The 25,222-nt window shown below is 45.9% G+C and overlaps 1 protein-coding gene across 1 annotated transcript; it reads right to left on the bottom strand.

Annotated features, from left to right (window-relative positions):
* Positions 1-8,699: 8,699 nt before the first annotated feature.
* On the bottom strand, positions 8,700-24,913 carry LOC139326220 (vomeronasal type-2 receptor 26-like). Its single transcript, XM_070956376.1, has 6 exons — positions 24,687-24,913; positions 23,542-23,830; positions 21,850-22,644; positions 19,153-19,365; positions 18,522-18,648; positions 8,700-9,610 (listed from the first exon to the last, which is right to left on the bottom strand). Exons 1-6 carry the CDS (start codon positions 24,911-24,913, stop codon positions 8,700-8,702), a joined length of 2,562 nt encoding a protein of 853 aa, XP_070812477.1.
* Positions 24,914-25,222: the final 309 nt, after the last annotated feature.

Genomic DNA, 25,222 nt, shown 5'->3' with positions numbered 1-25,222 from the left:
GAGCAGAGGGCACTAGGGATGCAAACCGACCGATGTACTGTCTGTACTTGATTGAATGAACAATGTTTGTATGTTTTATTTTTCTTTTTTTTTTGTTTTAAAATAAAAAATGATTTGGGGAAAAAAAAAGGCTCTCTCTCTTGCGGTTCTGTTTCCTTCCCGCCTGTAGTTTGAGTTTGGTGCCCTCTGGAATCCCCTTTGTTGGGAGGCTGCCTGTGGTTGGGATATGCAGGCAGGCTCGCTCTGCACACTTCTGCAATGTGCCCCCTCTTTTCACACCATTGGCATCTGGTATCCTTAAACCTACACGCCGACCTGGAGTGATTCCCTTTGCATCCTGCACACCATGGGGTTCCCTGTTGTGCCTCATTTTGCCTCAGCTTTCTCTCTGCTTTGAGTATAGATTTCTCCTCCTCCTCCTCCTCCTCCTCCTCCTCCTCCTTCTCCTCCTCCTCTTCTTCTTCTTCCTCCTCCTCCTCTTCCTCCTCCTCTTCTTCTTCTTCCTCCTCTTCCTCCTCCTCTTCTTCTTCCTCCTCTTCCTCCTCCTCTTCTTCTTCTTCTTCTTCTTCTTCTTCTTCCTCCTCCTCTTCTTCTTCTTCCTCCTCTTCCTCTTCCTCCTCCTCCTCCTCCTCCTCCTCCTCCTCCTCCTCTTCCTCCTCCTCTTCTTCTTCTTCCTCCTCTTCCTCCTCCTCTTCTTCTTCCTCCTCTTCCTCCTCCTCTTCTTCTTCTTCTTCTTCTTCTTCCTCCTCCTCTTCTTCTTCTTCCTCCTCTTCCTCTTCCTCCTCCTCCTCCTCCTCCTCCTCCTCCTCCTCCTCCTCCTCCTCCTCCTCCTCCTCCTCTTCTTCTTCTTCTTCTTCTTCTTCTTCTTCTTCTTCTTCTTCTTCTTCTTCTTCTTCTTCTTCTTCTTCTTCTTCTTCTTCTTCTTCTTCCCGCTTCTCTCCTCTTCACCCCCGTCTATGTATCTATAGTCGGCCCTGCTGGAGGAATGGAGACTTCCTGACTTGGGGTTATCGGTCAATGGCTTATCAGAAAGTTCAGCTGCCCTCACCTCTTCCAGTACCTCTTTTAAAGTGAGCGCTTTCTTAGTCACTAATTTCCTCTGCAATCTCAGGTCTCTCATGCCCACAAGGACTCTGTCCAGTAGCATTTGATCTACTTTTTCGAATTTGCAACCGGCTGCTATATCCCTCAACTAGGTAACGTAGTCATTAATGGTCTCACTTGGTTGTTGCTCTCTACGGTAAAACTCGAGTCGGTGGGCGAATGGGGATGCTGCTGGGGCATAATGTTTCTCCAGCATTTCTTGTCGTTCCTTCCCTTCCATGGTTTGATGTTCTTTGGGGCAGCCAGGCTTTCAGCCGTCTTGTACAGGCGGTTGCCACAATAGCTGGGGAACAGGGCTCTCTTCCTTTCGCCTCCAGTTCCTCACAGGCCATTAGCTTCCAGGAACATCCTGCATTGTCCCATATATGCGAGGCAGTCGTGTTAGTTCAGGTTGAAAGGTTCGGGGGGGAGCGTAGGGAGTCATTCTGCCAGCCAGTGTTGGGAGAGAAGGCAATCCGGTTGGAGGGGGGGAAATGGCCGTCCTTGCCTTGTCCCTTGTTCTCCTCTAGAAAACCCACCTTCATCACCAGTGTTGGATGTGGGGTCAGAGAGAGGAGGCAGGACGCGGCATGGGGCAGTAAAATGGTTTATTCCTGCAGTTTAAAAAAAGCTACAGCAGATGCGCCGGCAGCTCCTTTTAAACCCCCAGAGCTGTCCAGCACTTCAGCCACTCATGTCGGCCCTTTCTCCCGCCTTGGAGCCTGGACCAATGAGGGGGAAGTCGTACATCACGACTTCTCCCTCATTAATATTCAACAGCCTGAGCCAAAGGGGTCCATGGGATCTCAAGACAGGTCATTTTCTGGGGGAGGGGTAACCCTCAGGAGGGGCGGGGCAGGCCCAGGCAAGGGAGGCCAGGAGGAGGGGCCAGGCCGAGGCAATTCAGCCGGTTCTCAGAACCAGCTGAATCCCAGCCCTGGAAGTTACTCCTGAGTAGTTCCGTTATTCTTATTCACTTACCAACAAACCTCTCCCCAGACTAAAGCAATTCTCTGCCCTAACTGTAAAGAGACACTGTGAGTTGCTAAGCAGAGTCTCTTCCAGACTCTCCCAGCTCCCCCGTCTCTGGGCTCTCTGGGAAAGAGCTCCTGCCTCCTGCGCTCCAGGCTCCATTCCGCCAGAGAAGGAGAGCCCCCATCCCAGGCAGAGGAGGAAGAGTTGACCGTTACTCAATCCCAGTCAGTGAAGCCCTTTAAGCTTCCTCTGAGCATCAGAGGATGGATAAGACCATCCGGGTCCTTGAAAGCTACCCAGGGATTCTGAGTCCCGCCTTCCATCTAGGATCTACATCGTTTGTGGATTTCTGGCTGTCTTCCTTTCCTCTTCAATTGCAATGGCTCTCCTGGGGGTCGAGGGATCAACAGCTTCTACCAATCAGGATGTTTCCTATACAATCCTACGGGCTCCTCTTTCCTCTTCAGGAATTGGCTTTGTAGTCCTAGGGGTGGCTCTGAAGTATTTCTCCACTCAAGCAACACAGGGAAGGGAGTAGGATTTGCGCAGTGCAGGTAAAGCAGATTGCACCCCCTTGTATTTTGTACTACAAATCCCATCAACTCCAGCCAATGCGAGCAACATCGTGGATTGTGAGAATTGTAATCCAAAGCGAGGCTCCAGCTCCTATTCGCCTACTCCTTTCCCTTCGAGGCTGTGCTGCATCCGGCTGGGGCCAAACGGAGGCCGCCTCCGCGCTCGGCTGTCGGTGGTTGGGGAAGGTCCGGAGCAGCTGCGGCGCCAGGAAATAAGGTGGAGGGCAGGAGGGAAGCGGATCAAGGTCCCAGCCCCCCTTTTTTACCTGTGTCCAGGTGAGGTTCCAAGAGCGCCGGCATCACTGCGGAGCTTTTAATGCAGCTGCAGAGTTGAGCTCTCTCCATTCTTCCCCCCAATGACCTGAAAGGAGGCCCCGGATTTCATTGCCCTCCGTTAGTCTCCCCCCCCCCCCCAGTCTTTGTCCCAAGCAGCACCCGAGGATGGCGGTCCTTCTACCTGGCAGGGGCTTCCTAAGAAGCCAGTGGAGGGGCAAGAGAGGGGCCTCACCTTCTCCAAGACCAGAAGTAAAAACCCTCCTGCCTCCTCCTTTGTCAAGGGCAGCTGGGTGGGGGCCGAGGGGCTCCCGGAGACCCCCAAGCCGGATCTTCTGCTTAGTTGAAAGTCCCGGGGGGAGGAGGGAGAAAGCTCGGCGCTTCTTCGCTCCCCCAACTGTAGAAAAGAGCCTCTGGAGAAGGTGAGGGTTGGTCTCCCTTTGGAGGGGGGGACATAAAAGTGGATCCCTCTGAGATCAAGGTGAGTCGAAACGGGCCTTTTGGGGGGGGGAGGTGGAGCCTTGTTTGGGCGAGGCGAGGGGGGAGCCGGGAGGTGCAACTACAGAAAAGGAGCGTTTGGGGAGGGGGCGGGGTGTGCGTGGGGAGGGGGCGAGGCGTTGGTTTGCGAAGGGCAGAGTCTTTGGGGGGTGATCTTGGCGGGACAGTGGCTGGTTGGTTGGTTGGCTGTGGATGGGAGGTCGGGGCTGGGGGGTGTTTTTGTGGGTGCGTGTTGTGGGTGGGGGAAGGGGAGCGGTTGAGGAGGAGGGGGGGCTTAAAGCCAGGGAGGGAAGGAGAGGGAAAGGGGGAGCTGCGAGAGGAGCGCGTGAAAGAGGCCAAAGAATCGCGGAGATTCTCCCCGAGCGGCTTCAACGGCTCGGCCGGCAGCGCGCCTGGAGCGTCTCCGGTGCTAAGCAGGGATGCTGAGGGTCTCACCTGGATGGGCGCCCAGGGCGAGCGCTGCGGAAAAGCCAGATTCTCCTCCCTCTTTCCCCCGCCCTTCTCAGAAGCCCCGCCCCCCTTTCCCTTCCCTCTGCCCGGCGGTCCCCAAACTCTGCCGGCTCCTCTCTGCCTCCTTCCCACAGGGGGCGCTTTCCTCCCCATTAGCCCAATGATTCAGCCCACTCGGCAGCCCCGGAGACGCTCCGGGTCCAGCGCCCTCCGGACTTCAGCCGAGCAGCCGGGCGGAGCTGGAGGTGCAGGGGGCCCTTCGTGAGGGCCATTCAGGCAGCTCCGCCGCCCTAGGAAGCGCCTCCGTCCTCCGGTCCAACGTCTCCAAGCGGCCCCTCTGGGTCCCTTTCTCGGCCACTGGGACCTCCAGCCTCCCGGGGAGTTTGGGCTGGGTGGGCTTTGCTCCGCTGTGTAAGGGCTGCGTAATAAGAGGGCGTCACTAATAGCTCCAGAGACTTTGGGGCAGCTGATCAGGGAGGGAACCTCCGTGGAAGGAAAAGACGGGAGAGAGAGAGAGAGAGAGAGAGAGGGAGAGAAAGAGGGTGAGAGAGAAAGAGGGAGAGAGAGAAAGAGAGGGAGGGAAAGAGAGAGAGAAAGAGGGAGAGAGAGAGGGAGAGGGAGAGAGAGAGAGGGAGGGAGGGGAGATGAAGGAATGGCCAGAATGGAAGACTCGGGATCTCTTCTGAAGAGGGAAACGTTCTCACTGACGGGATCTCTGAGCAGGTCAGGCTGACATTCAGTTATTTGTGGTTACAAAAGCATTGCAACCGAAGGGCAGGTGAAGGGATGATTGGCATTCCCTTTTTCCCCCTTTTTCCCAGCCCCTCCGGCTCCCTCCTTCCCTTCCTGCCTCCGTTTCCTTCCCCTCCAGACGCCGCAGAGGTCGTGCCAAGGCCCCGGTCGTTGGGCTCAGCCTGGAGGCGGCGAGGATCGCGCAAAAACGGCGCCTCCTTCTCCTGCCCCTCCCGCCTTCCCCCCCCCCCCGTAGACGCAGCCCTCGCCCCCTCCCCGCTCCCTTGCGCCGGGGGGGGGCAGGAGGAAGAAGCCGCACCAGCCCCCGCATCAGCCCCCCCCGGAGGTCCTTGCCCTGCACTCCCCACCCCCCTCGCCTCCTCTCCCCCTCCAGCCCCCCCCACGTTTCCTCCCCTCCCCCGCCCCTCGCCCAGAGAAAGAGGCCCCATCAAAGCACAAACGCCTCCGAGCAGGGCGGGGGTCGCTCAATAACGGGGGGGGGGAGGGCAGGGGGGCGGCTGGATCCCGCGGTGGGAAGCTGGGTCTTCACTCAGTCTCACCGGAGACAATATTGGAAGGGAGGGGAGGGGAGGTGCGCAGCCCCCCTGGCTTGGGGGGAAGGACGGAGCTTAACGGGCCTCAGCGCAACAGCCGCCCTGAAAGGCAGAGACAGGAAGGAAGGAAGGAAGGAGGGAAGGAAGATGGAAGGAAGAAAGAAAGAAAAAGGAAGGAAGAAAGGAAAGAAGGAAGGAAGAAAGAAAGAAAACGAAGGAAGGAAGGAAGGAGTAAAGAAAGAAAAAGGAAGGAAGGAAAGAAAAGGAAGGAAGAAAAAGGAAGGGAAGGAAGGAAGGGAAATAAGAAAGGAAGGAAGGAAGGAAAGGAAGGAAGGAAGGAAGGAGGGAAGGAAGATGGAAGGAAGAAAGAAAGAAAAAGGAAGGAAGAAAGGAAAGAAGGAAGGAAGAAAGAAAGAAAACGAAGGAAGGAAGGAAGGAGTAAAGAAAGAAAAAGGAAGGAAGGAAAGAAAAGGAAGGAAGAAAAAGGAAGGGAAGGAAGGAAGGGAAATAAGAAAGGAAGGAAGGAAAGGAAGGAAGGAAGGAGGAAAGAAAGAAAAAGAAAAAGATTTTCTGTCCTGGGGTGGAGGGGGGGAGGGGGGAGGTCGGCTGACCCTCCAAAGGCTTCTGGGCAGGAGCTGCGGGGGGGGGGGGGGGGAAGGACCGCCGTCCTAGGAGCGCTGGGTCGGACCAAGACCGGGGAAGGGATTGGGGGGGGGTGGGGGGAGGGGAGGCGGTGCGCCCTTTCAGGTGGGAGGGGGAGAATTGAGAGGCCTCAAATCTGCAGTGGATGAGAAGCTCCAGGTGATGCTGGTCCTCTCGGAAGCTCACCTGGACGCAGGTTAAAAAGGGGGGGGCGTTGAGACCTTTACCCCCCCCTCCCCGAGCACCTTCCCTTCCCTCCCCAGCCCCCCCCTTCCAAGGGCTTCCCGCTCTGCGCCGTTGCTGCCGCCGCCCTTCGCTCGCCTTCCTCCGGGGTGAAGAGCTGCCGTTTCTCCCCACGCAGCAGCCCGACGGCTGCAACCTCGCAGGGAGAGGAATCCATCCCCGGAGCTCGGGTGGGGGGGGGCGATCCGCTCCCCCAAGGCTGCTTCCCCGCCGCCTCGCCGGATGCCCCCCCCCGCAGACCCCCGGAGGTCCCGCTCAGACCTGCAGAGGCTGCCCCCCCGGGTGCCCCTCCCGCTCTCGGATCTCGCCCCCCGCGGCTCCTCTGCCGCTCTCCACGACGGAGCCCCGAGGCGGCCCGGGGGGGGGGGAGGGGCGCAGGAAGCCCCCCCCTCCAGCCCTGCGGCAAAGCTCCTCGCTCAGTCCCGGGGGAGGGAGGCCACTCAGGCCAGGGAGGCGGGAGCGGGGCTGTCGGAGGGGGCGCTGGGCGAGCGGTGGGGGGGCGAGGGGCGCCAGGCGGAGGGGCGCCAGGGGGGCGGCAGCAGAAAGCAGCCTCGTCTGTGGGAAGCCATCAGTTGTGCCTGGAGGCCATAAGGGGAGTCAAAGGCCGCTGAGGGACTTTGTGCCAATCACCGGAGCTTTAATCCCACCTTCCCACAAAAGCCAAAAGGGGGACTTGGAGCCAATCATGGGGGGACTTGGAGTCCCGCTCCTCTTTTAGGCATGAAAGCCAGCTGGCTCTGAGTTCTAATCCTCCCTTAGGCATGGAAACTCCCTGGGGGGCTTTGGGCCAATCACCAAGAGGCTCCTGCGTTCCAGTCCCGCCTTAGTACTTTTTGATTGGGGGAGTGAAACTTGGAAATATTTTCTCATATGAACCTTCTCATATTAATGTTCTCATATTAAGTCATAATATGCTTTGCCCAACACTCAATGGGTGCTTCCCCACAACTGAACCTTCCTCCATCACCCCAGACAGTGTTGGGCACTGAGACATCCCTCCATCTGGGACTCCCCAGTTCTGATACCCCAGATATTCTGATCCCAGAACTGGGGAGTCCTAGATGGGGAGATGGCCGAGTGTCCAGCACTGTCTGGTGTGATGGAGGAAAGTTCAGTTGTGGGGAAACACCCGTTGCGTGTTGGGCAAAGTCTCTGCCTTCTGCCTGTAGGAGAACCAGAGGCCTCTCTCTGCTCATCGTGAATCTTGGACTGACCTTCTGACCCATCAGAGCTTTTCTTATCCCCTGAAAATGGAATTTGCAAAGGATTCAATTGGCAATTAGGAGCCATTCTGAGAACTAAACATTGATTCCCAATTCATCAGCAATTTGTGTGGTTGGAGAGCAGAACAGCTTCCATGGGTGCCTCTTCCTAGAAACCTGGAAGTCCCCCTCCCCCGCCATTCACCCCCTTCTTGGACCTGGATGAATATTATGCAGCATTGAAGGTTTGTGACCTGGTCAGTGATGCGGCTGCCTTTAGACAGGATCCCCTCAACCTCCTCCTGGGCTGAGTCTCCAGGTCCCCTTTCTCTGGGCATCTTCTCCAGCCCTTCACAGACAAGACAAGCTTGGAAGAGGAGCAGAGAAATCCTTTACTCAGAAATTGTAGAGCGGAAAATTAAAGGGTCTGAAAACTGCTATTTTATTTCTCTGGTTGAGGAAAGAAAAAAACACAGTGGAAATTTCTTTGCATTTTTCATTTTTTTTATTTACTTTTGGTGTGAAGTAAACAATCCCAAACTGAAATCCCAGAATTTGCAAATGGATTCGATTGGCAATTAGGAGCCATTCTGAAAGATAAAAATTGGTTTCTAATTAATCAGCAGACTCTGTGGTTGGAGACCAGAGCAGCTTCCTAGAAACCCAGCTCTTCCCATCCTTGCTCGCTCCCTTCCGGGACCTGGATGAAGATGCAGCGTTGAACCCTCATGCCACAGTCTGTGATGCCTTTAGACAGGACCCCCCTCAACCTCCTCCTGGGGAGAGTCTCCGGGTCCCCTTTCTCTGGGCATCTTCTCCAGCCCTTCACAGACAAGAGAAGCTTGGAAGAGGAGCAGAGAAAATGCTTTAGGTAGAAATTGTAGAGTGGACCATTAAAGGACCTGAACATTGTTAGATATTTCTCTTTTATTTCTTGAATAAGGAAAGAAAAAATAGGGAGCCAGACAAAGTGAGCCCCAGTGAAATCCCAGACGGCTGTTGTGATCCACTCTTTCTCTAGAGTAGGTCTCATCAGGACATCAAGAAGGAGCCATTTAAGAGTTGCGCAGATCTGCCTCCCCAGCGGAGAGCAGGTGAAACCTTCACATCATTTCATGGCTTCTCTCAGAGATTGTCACACAACATGACTGGAGCTTCTTTCCCACAGCTTCCATCTTGCCATTCTTCCTCCTCAGGCTTTTCTCTCACACAGAAACACTTTTCGGCTCTGTCAAACCTGCTCAAATTATTTTTATAAGGCATCAGGTTCATTGGCTGTTCCTGAACATGAAATTCTTCTGAATGACCTTCCCAGAGTTCTCTTTATTGAGCTGAAAGGGAAGGGGATTAAAGAAACATAGACATATATTCTTCTTGGATTCCTGCATACTATCTAAGTAGAAAGAATTAATATTTTCTTTCAAATAAAAGAAAATCTAATAATTCTTCCAATATCACAATGGTGTTATATCTCATGTTTTTACATTTGTTCTGCCCGTAAGATGTTCCTTTGTGTTGAGGTCTGGCCTCACAAAGATAATGTAGCACTTGGGGATGAAGATGCAGCCCAGCAGACCAGCACTGGAGGCCAGGATGGAGAAGACCTGCACAGCCACCATGTATTTCCCTTTGGTGCTCAGGTAGGTGGGCACAAAAGTCACCCAGACACTGCAGAAGACCAGCATGCTGAAGGTGATCAGCTTGGCTTCGTTGAAGGCTCCAGGCAGATTCCTGGCCAGGAAAGCCACCGTGAAGCAGATGGCAGCCAGGAAGCCCATGTAGCTGAGGGTGACGTAGAACATGACAACGGCCCCTTCGTTGCATTGCAGGATGATCTCTCCAGGCTGGGAGTGGAGGTCAGAGTCAGGGAAGGGGGGAGAAACTCCCAGCCAGATGGAGCAGATGAGAATTTGGACTGCAGAACAAGAAAGGATGATGGAGTTGGCCAAGCTCTTCCCCAACCATCTCTTCACTCGGTTTCCTGGTTTTGTGGCCAGGAAGGCCAGCACCACCGTGATGGTTTTGGCCAAGAGAGAAGAAACGGCCACTGAGAAGATGATGCTGAAAACTGTCTGTCGGAGAAGGCAGGTGGCTTTCCTTGGTTGACCAATGAAGAGAAAAGTAGACAAGAAGCAAAGCAGGAGGGAGACCAGGAGGATGTAGGAGAGGTCCCGGTTGTTGGCTTTGACAAGGGGAGTTTCTCGGTATTTAATGAAGATGATTAAAACAAGGCCAGTGGTTAGGAAGAAGAATAGGGCAAAGGAGACCAGGATGATGCCCAGATGTTCCTCATAAGACAGGAAAGTTATAACTTTGGGGATACATTGGACTCTGTCCACATTTGGATATTTATCATCTGGACACTTGGTGCATTTTTCCATATCTGACAAAATCAAAAAGCAATATCTTTAATATTCTGTTTTTTTTGGGGGTGGGGGTTGCATTTCAAGAAATACCATTTTTGAAGAACGCCTGATTCCTGGAATATTTTCCAAGATGTGGAAAATGTTGTTTAATCATTCCATGGGAAAAAATGACAATATAATTTTCTAATACTTATATACCCAAAGTATATGAAATTGGAGGATTTCTAGTGCATTTTGAATAAAGAAAAAGGAGTTGAATTTCAATGGATACTTTAATTTGCACTTTCATCAAAATGCAGTGGATAAATCCATTTCCACCAGGCCTTCCTTTCCTCTGGTGTCACCCACCTTCCTGAGTGGAGAAGGTCCCCTCCGGACAAGGAACGCAGTCATAGCAGCAAACTGGCTCTCCTTCTCGAGCCCTCTTGACAAATCCAGGATGACAACTTTCCACACATTTGGACTGAGGCAGGGACTAAGCAGAAGAAATGGAATGCCAACAGAAATATGTTAGAATTCACCATCCATTGAAAATGGAGGTAGACATGGACATTAGACAAGTAAATTCTTCACGGAGGTAAATATGAAATCTCTGACTCCTTCCAAACAGATGTAGGAGATATGACCCTGGCAGGTTCTTTCTTTAGTTCCTCCCTTTTGCTTCTGGCATTTAACATTGCAATGAAGGACGTTTCTCCTTAATAAAGTGTGGAGGGATGGAATTGAGAAAAGATTTAAGGATTAAGGGGGGAAAATCAGTTTCTCCTCATGGCTATATTAAAATGCATCCCTGCACTCTTCATCTATCCATGGTTATGATGATCTACTCATATTAAATTTGTGAATACATTTGTGGTCAAAGATTTAATAAATTGTTATTTTATTAGATTTATTTAAGTAGAATAAGATGTTATTAAAAGGGAAACTTCTAACCCATAGAATCTGCACTACAGAAAGCCTTGTAAAGCTGCTCCCCTTTGACACTAGTTCCAAACAGTCTCCCAGTTAAAAAGGAAAAATTCCTCATAAATTATAGCTGATGATGCTACCTAGTTGGGTAATGAAATGCCTGGAAGAAAACAAGCAAGCTCAGAGAGCACCAAGGAGCCCTCATGTCAACCCTGAGCTACCAATATTCTCCTTTATTAAGACTGAAGGTTTCTGCACAGTTTCTAGAACTGTAGTGAGATTGAGGGGAGATGATGAGAAGGTGTCCCTGAAAAAGGTTAAGTTGCAAATCTTTGGCTGCAACAGAGGGGACATGAGTGTGAGTCCTGGGTCAGGAGGAGATATTTCTAAGGCCCATCCAGTTATCCAAGAAAAAGTCCTTTGTGTTGAAGAACTCCAATTAGGAAACTCCAACTGGCATGGAAAGTCAGACCCACATTTAATAGTAGTTGAATTTGGAGACTCCTTTTCAAGCAGAGGGACTGAAGATAACTAACACTCAAGATCAACAAGGCCATTCATTTTCAGATGAAGAGCCCTCTTAATTAGCAAAGGCTAAATCTAACTAGCATTTCCTGTCACAATCTGACTCATTACTTCTGATATCGGGAAGACCTTTTCTTTGAACTAAAGTTGTGTTTCAGGTTTCTGGTCAAGGGATTCTCTCACTGGTCACTCTCATTTTACGTGAACTGAAAGCCTTGGACCTCCTTCCTAGGGGCAGAAGATCAATTGCTCCCCCCAGTTGGGAGAGAGACAGATATGGCTACCTTTGACCAGGTCTGGACTACTTAAAAACATCACAGACCATGGACCTGCCCTTTCAGGGAACCATTTCCCAATGGCCTTTCCCTAAGCAGGACAAGAGGAAGCTTCTCTCCCAATGGGACCCCCAGGAGCTCCATCCAGCCATGATCCAATTTCATCCCATTCAGTCCAAACCTCAATTCAGGGTCTCTTCAACAGAATCCCCTTCAGCTTTGCTCTTTCAGGACAAGGAACAAGCGAACCTGAGGCTCTTAACAACACAACCTCCAATTAACTCTCATTAATTGGAAGAATAGCCACAATTAAAATGATATTCTACTGAAAATTTTATTCCTATTTCAAGTAATTCCGATAAAATTAGGGAAGGACTTCTTTGAAGATTTAAATAAACTAATAACAAAATTTATTTGGTTAGGGAAAAAAACCACGAATTAAATTAAAAATGCTACAGGATAATAGAAACAAAGGAGGATTCGGGCTACCAGACTGGGAGCTGTGCTATGAAGCCTCAGCTCTTCCACGGATAAATTTAAAGAACAAAAGGATTTTGGCGATAGAAGGACATGATTTACAACTGGGATGTCATGCATTTATATGGGACGGGAAAAGCAAAACACATAGTTACTTTCAAAGACACCAAATTAGAAATGCTCTGTTATTAATATGGGAAAAAATCAAACAGAACCACTATAGCAAAATACCAATCTGGCTATGAACAATGGAAGCATTAATATATCCGAATGTGTTGGATCTGGATAAAATTTCAAGTTATAAAGATATATTAAATAATATATTTATTATTATACAAGGGAAATTAAAAATGAAACAGGAAATAAAAAATCAGGGAATCGATTTGGACTGGTGGCCTTATATGCAAATACAGAGGAGGTACAAGAAGGACACAGAAAATTATGGATTTAATAGTGAACCACAAGAATTAGACAGGATATTACAGGGGACAGATGAAAAACTGATTAAAATTTTTTTACAACTACTTATTGAGGTTTAAAATGGAAGTAGAAATAATAAAGGAAACTATGATAATGTGGGCAAAAAATTTTGGGTATACTATAGAACTAGATAATTGGCAAAAACTGTGGGAATGAAATTACAGATTGACAATGTCAGCAGCATATAGAGAAAACTTATATAAAATGTTCTATAGATGGCATCTACTGCCAGCAAGATTGGCAAAAATGTTCCCAAATAGGTCACCAGAATGTTGGAAATGTAAACAGATGCAGGGAACATACTGCCATATATGGTGGACCTGTCCATCAGCGAAAAAGTATTGGGCAAAGATAAAAAAGTGGCTAGAGGAAATGGTAAAACAACAAATAGACTTAAAGCCAGAGCTATTTTTATTAGGCATACTAACAGGGAAATATAATAAAAGAATTCAGTATTTAATGCTACATGTAATAACAGTGGGCAGAACTATGAAGGCACAAAATTGGAAAAATGGAAATATATCCACAGAGGAAATGGTAATAAAGAAAATGTTAGATTGTGCCAAGATGGACAGGTTGATGATGGAAATTAAAGACAAAGGAAAAACAGAATATTATTTAATTTGGGATGTATGGTACAATTGGTTAGATAATAGATGCAAAGATTAGAAAATTAATGATGAAAGACGATCAACGAACTAGAAATAAGTATAACAATAGTTAGAAGAATATTTACTGTAAGCAATATTATGGCAAGATGGTATAAAAGTGCAAAGTAAAATATTTAGAATGATAAGTATATAGAGATTTATTGTAGAAATATGGAAACAATAGATGTAAACATGATATGGTATGAATAAGACTTAAATGGTTGTAACTAGGATGTATAATAGTTTGTATATTATAAAAAATTGCTGATACAACCAGTATACCGCTGTTGCAAAGTTGAAACTGTGATGCAAAACAGAAGAAAAATGTACCATAAAAATATTAAAAAATGACAACAACAACACAACCTCCAGCACTTAAGGGTTTCTCATCCTAGGTTGGACATGGCTGAATCATCTAAAAACAGTCTTCAATATTATTAGCATCTGAAGAACAGCTTGGTCAATAGTACTGAAGCCTCCCAAGTGGTCTATAAGGTTTCTACTCCCCACGTTCAATTCTCAGTGAAGGTCAGGGACCCTGGAAACTAGGCTTAGTCCACAGGAAATCTTTAGGAAAAAACAGGAAAGACCCCAAAATTTCTCCCACCTTGTTGAGCAACTTTAGCTGTGAAAGAGCATCTTGGTGGATAGCAAGTCTCTGTCTTTCCCAAGTCCCCATTTGCTGTTCGATGGGATCCTCCCTGGGGAGAATCAAATAGCTCAGGATTCTCAGATCTGCTGCTAGATCTCCATTTTGATCCAAGTACAGTATCAAATCTGAGATATTGGAAAACTGATTCTTCTGCAGGAAAGGATGGAACTAGAAGGGGAACATCGAAGAATTTTAACAAATCCCATTTAGCCTTTACACCTTTTAATCTTTCTTTTGCAGTTGTCTAATATCAAAATACTGTATGTGTCAGCCCTGGATCCATTTTGATTCTCAGGGCTGACACAGCCAGGAGGCCTGTGATGGGAATGGGGGGAGGGAGAAGGGGGTGAAGCCTGAAGATAGCCATAACAGCATTCCATTCCTGTGGGACCAAGGACACTTGCTGGCACCTGGACAGGTGTGCCTGAACTCTGGGAGACTTGGAGACCAGGGGTATGATTGAGGAATGTGACAGGCTGAGGGTAGACAGGGGCAGGGATTGAGTTTAGCTTAGGGGTTGGAAAAACGTGGGAATTCAGATTCGGATTTTCCCAGACGTGTCACTATGACTTCTCTCATAAAGACTTTGAATGGACTGATTTGGAGGGGACTTTGTTCCTTTGATGAGGAGTTTGTTGCAACCCTGACAATATGCTTATTTGGAAAAACAGATGTTACTGCTATCTTCATCAATAAAAAACAAAGCTTCAGTCCAATTTCTCCACCATGTTTTGGCAAAATATATATTAACAAAATAGAATTGATGCAATTGGTATGTTTGGGGGAACATTCTAGAGCAAGTGACAAATAAAATGAATCATGGGAAAAAAGAGATTATTCCTAACCGCCTAGAAAGCATCAGGTTGATTATGAGAAACGGGTTCATTTAGTGACTGTTCAAACTTATAACGGCACTGAAAAAAGTGACATGATAGTTTTTCGCAGGATCCTGGCAGCATCCCCAGGGTCTCCAGGTGATCAACATCTGAATTCTTGGCATCCACTTATGATGGTTGCAGAGTTTTAGGGTCACCTGATCTCCTTTTGTGACTTCTGACAAGCAAAATCAACAGGGAAGCCAGATTCACTTAACAACTATGTTACTGACTTAACAACTGTGATGATTCACTTAAGAAGAAAAGGCAAGAAAGGTCATAAAATAGGGCAAAACTTACTTAACGACCGTCTTGCTTAGCAACAGAAATGCTGAGCTCAATTGTGGTCGTAAATCCCATTCTGCCTCTTCCAATAACTGGAAGAAGTTGCCCAGAAACTCCAGATCTCCTCCATGTTGCTCCAGAGGGAGGTGGGGGAAATGGGGAAATGAGCTCAGTCAGAAGGGAGGAGATTCTGGCTGAAGGAGAGGAAAAAGACCCTGAAAAGAGGAGCCATTTCAGAGCTGAGCCCTCAAAGCAGAGAAGTTCAGCCTCCCCTTCACTGAGGAGGCAAAGACTGAGCAGCCGTCAGTCAGAGAAGCTTTGACTGGGACTCCTGCAGAGAGGAGGGTTGGGCTGGATGATCTCAGGATCTCCTTTAAATTATAAAAGTAAAATTTGACTATGTTAATCACAAATCCATAAAGAGATGAATGTATTTAAAATGCATACGTCCTTTTAACATTAGCAGTGGTCGAAACCAAAATTTATCTGTCGTGGTGCTTAGAAGATTATGTCTCAACCAATTAGATTGGCCCAACTGTTGACCTTCTGAAGTGCAATGTGGTTGAGAAGGTTCCCCTCCTTCTCCTCTGGGTTCCTTCTCCAAAGGATCTAAGATTAATGGATCCATATCGAGACCCCCCATACCTGCCACGGCTGCAAGATCCAGGAGACTCTGAGTTCTAATCCTCCCATAGGCATGAAAATTTCCCCATAGGGCCAATCACCAGAAGACTCTTGAGTTCCAGTCCCACCTTAGTACTTTTTGATTGGGGGTATGAAACTTGGAAATATTTTCTCAGATTAATGTGTCCAATATTGTGTGGTGTGATGGAGGAAAGTGAAATTGTGGGAAAAGACCAGTTCCATGTTGAGCAAAGCCATAAGTCTCTGCCTTCTGCTTGTGGGAGAACCAGAGATATTTGTGTGGTTACTGTGAATCTGTCAGAGTTTCTTACAAAAATCAAATCCAGAAGCACACAAAAACTGATTCAGCTGGATTCATTAACTTCTTTATATACACAATAATAATACATGAAGTAAGTTTACAATACCAGCAGCAGTTTCACAGTTTCATTTCAGCTCAGAACAGCAGACAAGTTCACACACTGGTTTCCGTTTCTTTTCTCTGCACAGACTCAGAAGCTGCAGACTAAGACATGCCCTGTCTCAGCTCTCAATTGGCTGACTTAGTTGCTATGCCTATTCATTGGCTGACTTTGTTATCGTGTCTTCTCAGTCATGAACATTCTGACAGAATCTTAGACTGACCTTGTTCTGATGCCATCAGAGCTTTTCTTATCTCCTTAAAATAAAATTTGCAAAGGGATTCTACTCACAATTGGGAGCCATTCTGAAACATAAAAATTGATTACCAATTGATCAGCAATCTCTATGGGTCGAGAGCAGAACAGCTTCCATGGGTGCCTCTTCCTAGAAAGCTAGAAGTCCTCACCCTTATTCACCCCCTTCTTGGACCTGGATGAATATTATGCAGCATTGAAGGTTTGTGACCTGGTTAATGATGCAGCTGCCTTTAGACAGGATCCCCTCAACCTCCTCCCGGGGAGAGTCTCCAGGTCCCCTTTCTCTGGACATCTGGCCCAGCCCTTCACAGACAAGACAAGCTTGGAAGAGGAGCAGAGAAAATGCTTTACATAGAAATTGTAGAGTGGAAAATTAAAGGTCTGAAAACTGCTATTTTATTTCTGTGGTTGAGGAAAGAAAAAAATATACAGTGGAAATTTCTTTACACATTTTCTTTTTTTTTACTTTTTTATTATTATTTTGGTGTGAAGTACATACCAAAATAAAAACAATCCCAAACTGAAATCCCAGACAGCTGTTCTGCTGAATTATTTCTGCAAAGGAGGCTTTTATGAGGAAATCAAGAAAGAATTATATAAGAGTGATGAAGATTTCCCTCTTCAGCTGATGGCATTTCACATCATTCTGGCATTGTCAGGGAGAGGATCAGGCAACCAGGCTGGTGCTTGGTTCCCACAGCTTCCTCCTGGCCTCTTTTCCTGCTCTCTCTCTCACACACACTTTTAGCTGCTGTCAGTAGGAACAAGTGCCTCAATTATTTCTATAAAATGTCACATTCAGTAGCTGTTGCTGAACAGCAAATTCCTCTAAATGACTTCTACAGAGTTCTCTTTAGCAAGATTTATTGAGCTGAAAGGAAAGGGAGCTATAAGAATTCCAGTCATTCAACAATTTCTAATTATGAAACATATAGATATGATTTTCTTTAAATCCTGCATACTATCTAAATGTAAATAATATCTCCTTTCAAATAAAATAAACTTTAATAATTCTTCCAATATCACAATGGTGTTAGATCTCATGTTTTTACATTTGTTCTGCCCGTAAGCTGCTCCTTTGTGTTGAGGTCCGGCCTCAGAAGGATAATGTAGCACTTGGGGATGAAGATGCAGCCCAGCAGACCAGCACTGGAGGCCAGGATGGAGAAGACCTGCACAGCCACCATGGATTTCCCTTTGGTGCTCAGGTAGGTGGGCACAAAAGTTACCCAGACACTGCAGAAGACCAGCATGCTGAAGGTGATCAGCTTGGCTTCGTTGAAGGCCCCAGGCAGATTCCTGGCCAGGAAAGCCACCGTGAAGCAGATGGCAGCCAGGAAGCCCATGTAGCTGAGGGTGATGTAGAACATGACAACGGTCCCTTCGTTGCATTGCAGGATGATCTCTCCAGGCTGGGAGTGGAGGTCAGAGTCAGGGAAGGGAGGAGAAACTCCCAGCCAGATTGAGCAGATGATAATTTGAACTCCAGAACAAGAGAAGATGATGGAGTTGGCCAAGCTCTTTCCCAACCATCTCTTCACTCGGTTTCCTGGTTTTGTGGCCAGGAAGGCCAGCACCACCGTGATGGTTTTGGCCAAGAGAGAAGAAACGGCAACTGAGAAGGTGAGGCTGAAAACTGTTTGTCGGAGAAGGCAGGTGGCTTTCCTTGGTTGACCAATGAAGAGAGAAGGAGACAAGAAGCAAAGCAGGAGGGAGACCAGGAGGATGTAGGAGAGGTCCCGGTTGTTGGCTTTGACAAGGGGAGTTTCTCGATATTTAATGAAGATGATTAAAATAAGGCCTGTGATTAAGAACAAGAATAAGGCAAACAAGACCAGGATGATGCCCAGATGTTCCTCATAAAACAGGAAGGTTATAACTTTGGGGATACATTGGACTCTGTCCACATTTGGATATTTATCATCTGGACACTTGGTGCATTTTTCCGTATCTGAGAAACCAAAAAGCAACTTTTTTTTAACATTCTGACCTTTTATCTTACAGAAAATACCTTCTTTGGATAACAGCTGATACCACAGGCATTTACCAAGAAGCATTTCTTAACAATTTCATTAAAGAGTCACTCCTTTGAAATGGTAAACGGTCTCCTGCTTGAGCATGTGGTAGGACTAAAAGATCTGCAAGGTTCCTTCCAGCTGTATTCTGATTGATTGATTGATCTACATGACTGGTAGAATATTTGTGTAATGAATTCCCCCCATAACTATCCACAGCACCAGATTATGGACCAGTGACACCTTCTCCGTGATCCTCAAGGGGAGGATCCAATATACAGTGGATTGAAAGGTCTTTCAGAAGGTGGACCTAAAACAATTCATCAAATTTCAAAGAACTCAGATGTTCCTAGAAAGATAAATTTAGCAGCATATATCCAAATTAAAATATTTCCTCTGCTGTTAATATAATTTGCCCAGTCTGCCACCCCCTCCGGCCATCTCTTCCACAAAGCCTCCCATTTTCCTCAGTGTGACCCACCTTCCTGAGTGGAGAAGGTCCCCTCCGGACAAGGAACGCAGTCATAGCAGCAAACTGGCTCTCCTTCTCGAGCCCTCTTGACAAATCCAGGATGACAACTTTCCACACACTTGGACTGAGGCAGGGACTGAGCAGAAAAACAAGGAATGCCAAAGAAAAGGTGTTAGGACTCTCCGTCCATGGGAAATGGAGGGAGAAATGGATGGAGACAAGTAGCCTCTGGTCTTCATTGGGGTAAATATGAAACCTCTGACTACTTCTAAACAGATGCAGGAGGTAAAACAACTGGCAGATTCTTCATTTAGTTCCTCCCTTTTGCTTTTGGAATTTAATATTACAATAAAGTAACATTACTTTTATTTTTACTTTATTTATTTATTTATTTTACTTTTCTATTTAATAAAAATCTATTTCATAAAGTCTTGAGGGATGGAATTGAAAAAAGATGAAAAAGATTTATGTATGATGATATATTTATATTAAAATTGAGAATAAAGTTTACTGTAAAAATTTTAGGAAACGTTTATTCCATTCGATTTTTTAACCACCCTGGAGACTATAGGTATATCCCACTTGAAATGGGACCTCAGGTTTTGGAAAAAAGAGAAAGGACACCAAAAATTTATCCTACCTTATTGAGCAACTTTAGCCGTGAAAGAGCACCTTCTCTGATAGTAAATCTCTGTCTTTTAAAATACGCCAGAGGCTCCCTCCTGACATCCCCCTTGGGGAGAGCCAAGAAGCCCCAAATGCCCATATCTGCCGTTATCTCTCCATTTTGGTCCAAGTACAGTTTTCTTCGAGAAATATTGAGAAATTCATTCTTCTTCAGAAAGGGATGAAACTAGAATGGGAACGTCCAGGAATTTGAAAAACAGAAAACTTTGTTTCTTATCCCACACTGAATCTTTCTTTTACAATTGTCTAATCTCCAATTAGGGTTAAATAGGATACAAATACTGCCATCATCTTCATGTGAATGAAAAAGTTTGAGAAAAAATTGTCAATCATACACTGGCAAAATAGAGAGAAAATATAATTGACACAATTGGTCAATTATAGGGAACATTCTAGAGCAGTTGCTAGTTAGTTCCAGTACTCAAAGTCATTCCATTAGATATCCTCCAGGTTTTCAAGGTTGATCCTCTAGTAACCATAAAGTAGATAAGTATAGAACAGTAGATAATACAGCAGACCTCCAGGTGTTGTTCTTCTCTTATCAAAATTTTCCAAGGTTGTTTTATTATTCTAGGAGTATGATATAGTATATATATCCATTCACCAGTAGATGGCTTACTGGTGTCTTCAGCTTAAAAATCAACGTTAAAAATCCACTTTAAAACTATTCTGCCAGTTATACATTTCAGGTTGATTCAAACAGAATATTCAATAAACAGTCAGATGTTCAGCATTTTAAAAGGCCTGATCAAAGCCATGCCAGTAAGATTAAGACATTGAGTCTTTTCACATTTTATAGCTTTTGCTTATTTCCTGTTAGGGTGCAATTTCTCTCTGCCTCTCCTTAATCGCAGCTTAAAAACATTCCAGAGAGCCTCTTTTCCCAGATTGATTTTCTTTTCGAGTCAAATCCTAAGCAAAAAGTAAAATTCACCTTATCCAGCTCTAACTGTCCACTCTCACTGCTCCAGCAAAATCTTAGTTTCTTCAGCTGCCCCTGATTCACGGTGGCCATGATGGCTGCCTCGTCTTCATCAGAGAGGGAAGAAACTCTGGGTCTAGCAGTAGAGCTGCCGCTCTCTGTGACCTGCAGTGTGCCCCTTGGTGCCCCTACAGGGCGACATTAGCCCTTTGGGGGACTCTCCAACGAAGAGGATTCAGCGTGGGGGTGCTGAGATCCGCTTCCCTGTGTCGATCTCATATCAACATCACTGGCAGAAGCCATGTTGAATGCTATTTCTCTCAGCCACAGTGCTTTCCGGATGGGACTTACAGGAAAGTGGCGGCTCACAGCTGCTAAATTGCACAAAACGTTCTCTCTCCTAGCAAGAGCAGCAGTGGAGAGAAGCAGCTGCCGACCCAGAAAGCACTTGGAACATCTCCGCGAGCGACCAAGGCTCAGCAAGAGACGGCTGCAAGATCTCTGCTGCAGCACTTTCTGGCTGGGACTTCTTACATGTAAGAAGAACCGTCCAGGTCCGGTGCTTTGGCCTGAAGGGCCATAGATTGAGACCATAGGGGGGCAGCGGAATGTGAGTGGAGGCTTCGGGGCAAAGCCGGAACCAGGAAATGGCATGTCCCTGGGTCCCATCCTGAGGGGAAGGGTGAGTAGGCAGCATGCTTACCTTTGGTGACCAAGCGGATGAGGCCTGGAGGCGAGGCCTGGAGATTAGCTGGGCTGCATGGTGAAGGGAAGATAATATACAGGGTGGGGTGGGGCGGGGTGAGTGGGCCAGCCAGTGGTGGAATTTGCCGATTCTCCCAACTGCACAAAATCTAAAAAACCAGTTCGCCCAAACCGGTCCAGACCAGCTGAATCCCATCCCTGCCTTGCAATTGAAAGAGAACTTGCACAAAATCTACATGTGAACTTCAAGGAAGGAGAAATAAGCCAAGGAAGAGATCAAAGGAGCTGCTCTTAGCCTTGAGGAAAGAGAACAAGGAGAAGAGCTGAAGATCAGGAGGAGGAGTCTGGGAGCCCCTTTTCCAACTGACACAATCTCTCGGTTGGAGAAGGGAGGATGCAGCCCTCTTCCAATCACTGACACACGTTACACACGAGTGTAAGATCTGCTCACTATTATTCCAGAGTGTCAGACACGGAAAAATGAATTCAGTTAGAAGAGAGGAGATTTTAGCTGATTGAAAGAAAAAAAATATGATAAAAGGATGAGCTGTTTTAGAGCTGAGCCAGTAAAGCAGAGAAGTTCAGTCTCCTCTTCATGGATTGTCTGAATGCAAAGACTGAGCAACCATCAGTCAGAGAAGCTTTAACTGGGATTCCTGCAGAGAGGAGGGGTTGGGCTAGATGGTCTCAGGGTCTCCTCCAAATTTATAAAGGTTGTCATACCACAACATGTATCTATTGTGCAGTTGTTGCACAGACCCACCTGCAGTGAGGACGGAACAAAGGGGAAATTCCACCATGCTCATCACAAACCCACAAATACAGGAATTCATTTAAAAAAGAATGCAGCATTTTCAAATGAGCAGAGTTTAATATCAAAATGCCATGGTATCTACTCTTTGGAACCATTATTCCCTGAGTAATTAAGTTTGCCAGATCTGTTGAGGTAGTTCCCCTCCTTCTCCTCTGGATTCCTCCTCCAAAGGATCTCAGATTAATGGATCCATATCGGGACCCCCATACCTGCCATGGCTGCAGCCTTGGAGACCCCAAAGTCTTTTCTCTCTCCTTCCTTCTCCTCCTGGATCTGGAGGAATAAGCGGCATGCAAGGCCTGGGCCAGAGTCTGAATGAGACTGTAATATTGATACTGATTTGGGATCCTTTTCCTGTTTCTTTTCTCCTGGGTCTCCAGTGGGGCTTTCTGGGTGCATCTTCTGAGGCCTTTGACAGAAAAGACATTCTTTGAAAGAGAACAGAGAAAATAAAGATCTTGAAACTTTTCTTCCACAAAGTAATAGGGTTCAAAGGCATCATCTCTTGGCCTGTCGTTTGCCAGATAAGCAAAGTTCCAAATACTATGGATGTATTTGAGAAGTCTGCGCTTGTTTAGTGTGTACCCTAAAAAATGTGTGAGGATCCAGACTTTTGCTTCAACGGTTCCTGGCAGACGCATAAGTGTTTCATGGAAAGGAAGGATTCTCTCCCAAATGGACCCATATTCCATGAAGTGAACAAAGACGTTGACTTGTCTCCACTCAGAGAGGGCCTTCCTGAAGGCTGCTGCATGTTCAGTTGTTAAGAATCGTTGTGATATAACACCACAAATTCCATTCCTGACAAGCAAAGGAGTAAAAGTCCTCATGAAATTCTCTCCCTCCTCTGTGTCTGAAGCAAAGAGGCCAATCAGGGTCCATCTGAAGTGGAGGAGCAGCTGGACAATTGCTGGGTACTGGATCCCTTCTTTGGGCTCCATCCGGTAGAAAAAGGGGAATTTACTTTTGTCACTCAGAGCCTCTGAAGCAGTTTCAACTTTGATCTGAAAAAGCAATGAAAAAGCTGTGTTACATTTGGGGTCAAATCAAATCCAAAATATTAGATTTTAATAAATCCAACCTAGTTCTCAGAATGTATTAGAATAGTTTGTTAATCAGACATTATTTAAAATATTAAAGACAGAATATTACCAAGATTGTATAATAAAAGTGGAAAATAATAAGCAAATTAAAAAACCTCCCTCTCAAACAAGGGCTTGGATCAGGGGCAATAGGCTGACCTCCATTTTGAGGGCCATCAATTTTCTCCATCATATTTTTCTGTTTATTGAGTCAAATGCTGCACTTTTACCTCACTGATATAGATTAGACATTTCAAGACAAATTTGTTGCCAATATTAGATTATTAAATTATGCATTATTTCTTATAAAATCTATATAGTTTTCACTCTACCTTAAAACCTTCTGGTTCTTCTGCAAGGAATGCATTTTTCTCAAGTTTAACTAAGAGGATCATGGCATAAATTTTAGCCACAATATCTGCTATATCTGTTAGTCTATTTGGCCTATAATGGCTATAGTCCTTTTCATTCCACTTTTTAGATGGATAAAATGCTACTATTGCCAACTTCAATCCAACTTGATAGGGCAGGCAACATTTATGTGTGAAAATGAAGATGCCAACAGAGGCCTCAACAACCAGGGATATTTTTGATCAGTTAAATAGTTGGTAGAATGTCTTCTCCAGGGAATGTATTTCTTGCATTTCAGGCCTTTTATGTTTAATCTCAACATGAACATAACGGGGTAAAATATTGACATTTTTGCTAATATGGAGAGAAGCAGCTTTTGGATTCCATGGAGAAGACATGATTGCATCTATTGCTCACCCACCACAACCCACCCCTCACTTTACCAGAGAGAGAAAAACACACACAAACCTGTGGGACTTTGTAGGTGCCTCCTAATGTTGACATATGGATGGAGATGGCCCTTTTAGCTGCATCAAGAAGAGCCAGAAGGTTCTCCTTCCTTCCACAGCCGTAGTTGGGGACATTGGCTTCTCCAATGGAGAGCATGTCCAGCAAGGCATCTAAAGTGCAGAAAGTGCTCCGATAGTTGTCATGGATGTTGTAGCCAAGTGTGAGATTCTGCAGGAAGTGGGAATTCTTGTTGGCCATTTGAATGGCCAAAATGAATAGTAAGCCATTTCTAAAACTATAAAAATTCCTATTGTAAAAGAAAATATTATAATCAACAGCAACAGCAAATACTGTTTTTAATATATAATCCTTCAGAAGCCTACTTAGCCTTAAGCAAACATTGATCCAAAACCAATGATCAATTACACAAATAGGAGCCTTGGTGGCACAGCGGACTAAAGTGCTGTTAAGTAGCACTTAGCTGCAAGTTCAAATCTCACCAGGCTCAAGGTTGACTCAGCCTTCCATCCTTCTGAGGTAGGTAAAATGAGGACCCGGTTTGTGGGGGCAATAAGCTGACTTTGTATAAAAAAGAATACTGCTTGGGGGGGGCAAAAGCCCTACTAAGCAGGTATATACAAAAGTATGAAAGTTATTGCTTAACACATTGTAAGGTGCCCTGAGTCTCCGGAGAAGGGCGGCATATAAATCAAACCAATAAATAAATAAATAAATAAATAAATAAATAAATGAAGGAAGGAAGGAAGGAAGGAAGGAAGGAAGGAAGGAAGGAAGGAAGAAAGAAAGAAAGAAAGAAAGAAAGAAAGAAAGAAAGAAAGAAAGAAAGAAAGAAAGAAAGAAAGAAAGAAATTGGCTGACTACAGTTGGTTTAACAACTACTTTGAATACAATTCATTATTCAAATGATAAATTAAGGATTGAACTGAGAGAGGAAAATAATCTGCAGTCTGTTCAGTTTCAGACCCATTTTTGGATTTGAGTATCTTTCACAAAATCAGACAAAAGAGAGAAGCCATGGAAATCAAAATCATTCAGGAAATTAGACATATTCCCCAATATAGGAATAAATGAAAAAAAAAGCAGAAAAGAAGGAGAGGGTTAGAATGGAGGGAGTGCAACTCCATCACCCTGAATTGACTTACATATCACGGAAAACAAACTGAACAGAAGGAGTAACATTGAAAAGCAACTTTATACGCAATCTTTCATCTCCACTGAAGACTATACCAATGAGATGGTCTCCTGGGCTATAATAGCTCCATGGATTTTTTCCATCCTGGTTCTTCAAACTCAGCGGGCATTTCATTCTCAGCTTCCCAGAGACTGGATGGGACAAAAGCAGCATCAGAAGCAGAAGCAGGAGGTCCATCATTCATGGCGTGAATCAATCAATCTCCTTCCTGTTTCTAAAGAAGATTTAGAAGAATTCAAAACACTCTCACAAGTTGGAATATGATCCAGTTGCTTTCCTGATTCAAACACAGAGAAACACTCAGCTTCATCTGGAAAGGAGAGAGATGTACATTCAAGAGCACAGACTCTGCCTGTCCCCAAACTCCATATTTCTCTGCCCAAAGTCTCCCCTGGAGGATTCAGCCAAACAGCAGAGCTGAAACTTCTATCATAATTCTCCCTCTCAGGAGGGATCCCTGGATAATTCAATTAATTCTTGGATTCA

The sequence above is a fragment of the Pituophis catenifer genome, unplaced genomic scaffold (genome assembly GCF_029215685.1).
Source record: "Pituophis catenifer annectens isolate HBS135680 unplaced genomic scaffold, rPitCat1.0.hap2 SCAF_19, whole genome shotgun sequence".
NCBI lineage: Eukaryota > Metazoa > Chordata > Lepidosauria > Squamata > Colubridae > Pituophis > Pituophis catenifer.
Note: the sequence above shows the minus strand (reverse complement) of the source record. Positions and strands in the feature narration are given on the sequence as shown.

Bases quoted from the DNA above. Each gene is read 5' to 3' on its own strand.
- LOC139326220 (XM_070956376.1), bottom strand. From the start codon at position 24,913: ATGGACCTCCTGCTTCTGCTTCTGATGCTGCTTTTGTCCCATCCAGTC. The intron at 18,649-19,152 runs GTAGGATAAATT...TTTTCTGCTCAG, and splicing joins GGCTAAAGTTGCTCAATAAG to TCCCTGCCTCAGTCCAAGTG. The intron at 9,611-18,521 runs GTGGGTCACACT...TGATTTTGTCAG, and splicing joins GACCTTCTCCACTCAGGAAG to ATATGGAAAAATGCACCAAG.